At 40.3% G+C, this 6,000-nt stretch overlaps 1 protein-coding gene across 3 annotated transcripts in view; it reads right to left on the bottom strand.

The window, feature by feature from the left end:
- Window positions 1-3,652: 3,652 nt before the first annotated feature.
- Window positions 3,653-6,000, bottom strand: part of cnih3 (cornichon family AMPA receptor auxiliary protein 3) — a 145,054-nt gene continuing 142,706 nt past the window's right edge. For all 3 annotated transcript variants that reach the window (XM_086262841.1, XM_086262839.1, XM_086262840.1), the window contains one exon: window positions 3,653-5,219. Coding sequence is in view for 1 of the 3 variants with exons in the window: in XM_086262840.1 (XP_086118966.1) it covers window positions 5,192-5,219 (28 nt within the window). In the remaining 2 variants the exon portion in view is untranslated. The remainder of the gene's footprint in view (window positions 5,220-6,000) is intronic.

Here is a 6,000-nt window from a genome sequence, read left to right as displayed (position 1 = left end):
CACCAGAGAGAATTAAGGAGTGTTTATGCATCTTAATTAAATATTTTCTTTCCTTGTTTGTGCTGTTATATGTTAAGGTGCTCACAGTGTTTCTTTGATGAAGGGGGTGGTTTACCGCAGCAAGATGCCAGAAACAGTTTGTTTTATAGTTACGTGCCAGAGATTTTACTGGGAAGGAGGATATTGCTGACTTCAACATTTTTTTTTAAATATTATTATTATTTTCAGTAGAAAAAGAAAATATATCAAGTATCTCCTGTGAACCCAGCCTGGGACACACTCACATAAGCCAGTGTACCCCTTCTGCTATTCCCTGAATAAAATTCAAATTCAAATTCAAATTTTATTTGTCACGTACACAGTCATACACAGTACGATATGCAGTAAAGTGCTTAGACAACTGCTCGTGACCTAAAAAAAAAAGGCTATGAATAAGATAGGAAATAAATAACCATCCATTCGCTTCCGCTTATCCTTTTCAGGGTCGCGGGGGGCACTGGAGCCTATCCCAGGTGTGCAAGTAGGTGAGAGTAGGGACTTTAAATATAGGAACTATGACTGCTAAAGGGAGAAAGCTGTCTAATATTATAGAGAGAGGGAAGGTAGATATATTGTGTACAAGACACCAGGTGAAAGGGAAGCAAGGTCAGGAGCACTGGAGGTCGATTTAAGCTGTTCTACCGTGGTGTATATAGAAAGGAAAAAATGAAGTAGTGATAATCTGGAAAAAGAAGTATGTGAATAGTGTTGTGAAGGTGAAGAGACTGTAAGACGGGATCAGTTGTTTGAAGCTGGAAATCAAAGGAGTTATACTGAAAGTTGTTGGTGTGCATGCCCCACAGGTTGGATGCCAAAGCAAGAATAATTCTAGAGTAAGCTTAATGAAGTGATGCGTCCCCAGGCAGGAGAGAATGGTGATTGAAGCATACTTTTAATGGATACGTAGGTGATAAGGAGGTGTTGGGTGAGTTTGGTGTTAAGGAGAGAAATGCAGAACGACAGAGTGTAGTGGATTTTGCAAAAAGGATGTGGCAAGGAAAAACCTTGGAGAACTTGGTGAAACTTGGAGAAGGAAAAATGCTGCACAGAGTTCAGGAGAAACCCCAGACAGTCTCTGGGTTTTAAGGGAGAGTTATCAGATGAGTGCGAAACTACATCACAAATGGCGAGGGAAACTACTGGGAAGGTGTTTGTTGTATTCTCTGGGAAGAGGTTCGAGGAGAACGAGACTGGTGTGGTGAAATGAGGAAGTGCAGGACAGTATTCAAATGAAGACGTTAGCAAAGAACACATGGGATAGTCGGGGAGATAACGAAAAGAGACAAGCCTGGTGGGAGGTGTACAGGAAAGTGATGTGTAGCAAAGAATAAGGCTTATATATGTATGTGTGGGCTGATTAGCTAGGCATAGATGTTAAGATGGAAAGGATGTGCAGCAGGTTAGGGTGACTAAAGATAAAAAGGGAAATTTGTGTTGAGAAGATGGGAGGAATAGTATTCATCAAGAGCTGAATAAAGCAAATGAGACAGAGGAGAAAAATCAGGAAGTGCAGAGGATTAGGAAGAATGATAAGGCAGATAGTCCAGATGACATACCCATGGAAGTATTAAGGTGTCAAGGAGAGAGTCGGTGGAGGTTTTGACAAAATTGTTCCTCAACCCTGGAGAATGAACAGATGAATAACAAGCATCAAGTGCCAATTTTTAACAACATCCACTAGCTGGGACACATCCTCATTTAAATTTGACAGCATTTCTAGTAGATGATGACAGATGATGTTAGCATGAATTGAGGCCTGGGGAAGGCCTGAGAGGGGACTGGAGGCAGCTCCCTGGCCAGAAGAGGTATCTATGGAGGTGTGGTTCCACTCCTGAAATTCAGGTAAAGGGTGAAGTGCAGAGCTGTAGCAAGAGGGAAAAAGTCATGATACCATGACCATGGCAAAGTTGCTGAATCTAGGTTGAGCAGAGAGGTGATGATTGTTGAGCATTTGTGTGGCTTCATGTTGATAATCTGAACAGATGTGATGTTTTCTTCAAGAGTATTGATGGAGAAGTATAGAAAATATCAGAAGGACTGAGTGTTTGTGCATCCCCCAGGCTATTCGGGGCCTGAACCAGGTGTAGGACTGGACTCTCCCAAGCACGTCACTATAAGACTGGACTCTCACACACGTCACCACACGCACCACCACACATTTCCTATAATCCTATAATTCCTATAATTTATAATCCTTATCTTTATAATCTCTTCTGCTATTTGCACATTCTTTACTGTAAATTCCTAAGTTAATTTGTAAATTTTTGTAGTAAACTGTAAATTGTAAATATTGTAAAACTTTCCTTCTGTCATTTAATGGTCGGGCATTGTACAGCTACAAGCATTTCACCCCCATGTCATACTGCGTATGGTTGTGTGTGTGTGACAAATAAAATTTGAATTTGAATTTGATCCAACTAAGCACAAGCCAAGAGAGGAACAGTTGTACCGCATGAGCAGTTCAGGCGTGGCAGATATGTATGTGAGGGTGGTGCATGACATGTATGAGGGCAAAGAGATTGCGGTGAGGTGTGTAGCTGGAGTAACAGTCAAAATGGAGATGGAATTACATCAGGGATCAGGTCTAAGCCTTTCTTATTTGCAGTGATGATGCAAATAAGGCAGATAAATTCAGACAGGTGTCTCTGTGTAACATGATGCAAATGATACTGATCTGTAGAGAGAGTGGACGAGCAGGTGGACGAGAGCCTGGAGAGGTGGAGGTATGCCCTGGAAAGAAGAGGAAAGAAAGTCAGTAGGAGCAAGACAGAATACATGCGTGTGAATGAGAGGGAGACAGGTGTAACAGCAAAGATGCAACGAGTAGAGTCAGTAAAGGTGGATGAGTTGAAGTACCTAGGGTTGACCACCGGACAGGTTAGAAGAGAGGTTAAGACACTGCCTACAGTCTCTGTAGCCAGTGTGAGTGGATGGAGACAAGTGTCAGGGGTGATTGGTGATAGAAGCATAGCAGCAAGAGTGAAAAAGAAGGTTTATAAGATGCTAGTGAGACCTGCTATAATGTATGGGTTGGAGATGGCACTGATGAAATTATGAAATGTTACGATTTTCATTTGAAGTGAACTAAGTGGATGGAGAGGCAGGGCTCAGACGGATTGGACATGTGCAAAGGTGAGATAGTAGATAAAGGATGTTAAATGAGGAGGAAGATTCATAGATTTGTGAAAGATGACATGTGGAGGATTGGTTTGACACAGGAGGTTGCTAGCGACAGGGAGCAAATCATCTGCTGCTTACACACTCGCAGTGGAGGCAGCCAAAATAGGCATGAGATGGTTAAATCCCTCAATGGTTACCAGTGACATATCTAGGGTTATAACTGAGTTTTGGTATAGTCAGAAGGTAAAATGGTATATTTTCATAAACCAGAACAAATCAAGTGAATTTCTCTGTATTATTGTTTTTCTGATAGAAGGTTTTCATTTGGGTGATCAAACTGGGGTGGGATTCCTGTCCCGATGCAACGAGGCTAAATCAATATGCCAAATGTAACATGATGCAGAGAGGATGCCACAGAAATTATGTTTGAAATAATATTTGAAAACACTGAAACATTGAAAACACTTTAAGTACAATGACTGAGTCTTTAGATTTTAAAATACTTTATTTCATAAACAATATCTAAATTCAACTTGGTTGGTCACATACATACAGGTTACGTTAGAAAACGCTTGACTTAGAAGAAGAGAAAACAACAAGAACGGGGCATTCCTATCTGCTCTTTGCTGCTGCCACTTTACAAAGTGAAGCTCATCAAGCAAAGATGGTGGGGAAGGTTTAACGAGTTTCTTAATAGTTAGAAAACTGTGCTACACATGGATGATGCAGGTTCAACCACCTGCCCTGCTGAATTAATTCTGGTGATTCATGACAGCCTCTTCACAACCTCTTGCCAACATCATTTGCTACAGTTGCTTTCATTCGAACCAGGGAGAAAAACCCAATTAATACCAGGCACCTTTCCCATCTTCTGCTTTGTTTGCTCCTGGCATTAGTTACATTGGAAATTGATGTTTAAAATAAAGCATGGAAATGAGCAGTCACAAAATAAATAAATCCAAATGAAAAAAATACAATATTTTGGTCCAAGGTGTAAAGAGAGCTAGAAAAGATTCACATTGTTTCCCTATCTTCAAATAGGGCTGAAAGGTTCTTTACATGTTGGAAGACCGTCACCTGTGTGGATAGACCATAATAAATGTTCTCTAATATAGCCAAATATTGAGCACATTGTGCAAGATTGAAGACACTAATTGTGTAAAGAATGTGTGCTCCTATCAAAGCTTCGCCAGGTTTCAGTTGTTAGCTTGAGTTTTCGAAAAGTTTACACAATAGAACAACACTAGGACGACACTAAGAAGGCATTGCTGTAAAGAGAATACGTTTGCTGAAGATCAATTTGAAATGCCTTTGTTTAAAGAATACACCAAAATGCACACATCACAAAAGCCATTCACGTATGTTTGAAAGAAAATCCCACAGGCTACGTACAGACCGCGTGTGCTCCTGCTCAACTCCCCCAAAACCCCACCTGCAAGAACTCATCTCTCTTTTCTGTACAGTGTGATCCGTTCATCTATCCCTCGTCCTGAGCTCACCGGTGAAGCTACAGTTGGTGAGGCATCGAAGAGGAGTGACTGAGGGTTCGGTGAGTTGTGCTGGGCCTGACAGTGCTTCACCATGCTGTGCCTGAGACAAACTGTGCAATACTGTGCTCTTCGTCCTCTGGGCTACCATCGCTGTTACCGTACAGCAAGTACAGTAGCACTCCAGAGGAGGCTGTGGCTGTTTGTGTTTGTGTATGTTTGTATTTGTGTGTGTGGTACAAACGTTGGCCAGGCAGTGATTAACTTGGGTCTCGCTATGAGGAGTCAAACTGTAAACAGTAGATTTAGTTTTCAATTTTTATATACAGTTGAGGATAAAGCATGTCCTTTCTTCTTTTGGGTATGAAGCAGAAAACAAGCTTCAACCACGTGTATGTTCGATGTTTGGCTTCACAGCAACAAGGGAAAAAAAGGTTTTTGTTATTCTACTTTGAAATGTATTGTCTTTTAGTGTTCTTTAGTCCTGTCGTATCAAATGCCTCGAAAGGTGTTCCTGTTTCTCCCCAGTTGTTGATAATCAGTTGTTATGAGGTAACCAAGGAGTAGATCATACTGAAACACAAGAGGAAGAAGAAGAGGAAGAAAAAGGACAGGAAGAAATAGGAAGTGAGTCATCATGTTTGTGATTAAACAGGCAGGCAAACAGGAAACTTTCATAAATATTGAAATGATCTAATTTCTTGTTTTGGAATTATTCAGTATTCCAGCATTCCAGTGTGTGAGGGTTTATTAAGCGAGACCACTAATTCTTAATTCTTTTTTCTTACAGCTTACTCTGCTGCTTTTGGATACAATTTGAATTATTTTGGTTGTTTGTCTGAGTTAAGGAGAAAGAGTGTGTTTATTTGTGACCAAAGGTACCTTTTCTAGTCTTCTTTTCAGTTACCTGAACTTTTTTCACCAAAATCTCAAACATCTAAAGAAGACCAACTCAACTGACCATAAATGTTTTATCAATCTCTTAATTTCGTCTTCTGACTTTTGAACGTTTAAGGGCAAAATAACAGTTCTTTTTCAATTTAATGTACACTAAAAAGGACCTAAAAAGATGCAAGTCAATGACAGACTCTTTACTACTGTCTGACTAGCTAATGCCATTAGATGATTTTTGTTGTTTCAATGTTTCTTCCTGAGTTTATGGGCTTAGTCAATCATAGTTGGATAAGGAACGAAACCACTGTCTATTGCTACTGTCTAAATGAGTAGATAGTAGCCTGTGTTTAGCCATGCCTACCCCTCTTGCCACATTTGTTTTTTGTAAACCAAGATACTGATGGTGAAAATGTTAATCATGAAGCTTCAAAATATGACTTCAGAAACTGGATGATGTCAC

Source organism: Aulonocara sp. 'chitande type north' Nkhata Bay, linkage group LG15 (assembly GCF_057382095.1).
Source record: "Aulonocara sp. 'chitande type north' Nkhata Bay isolate Kocher_YH1m ecotype deep benthic linkage group LG15, A_spYH_male_GT1.1, whole genome shotgun sequence".
Lineage (NCBI taxonomy): Eukaryota > Metazoa > Chordata > Actinopteri > Cichliformes > Cichlidae > Aulonocara > Aulonocara sp. 'chitande type north' Nkhata Bay.
Note: the sequence above shows the minus strand (reverse complement) of the source record. Positions and strands in the feature narration are given on the sequence as shown.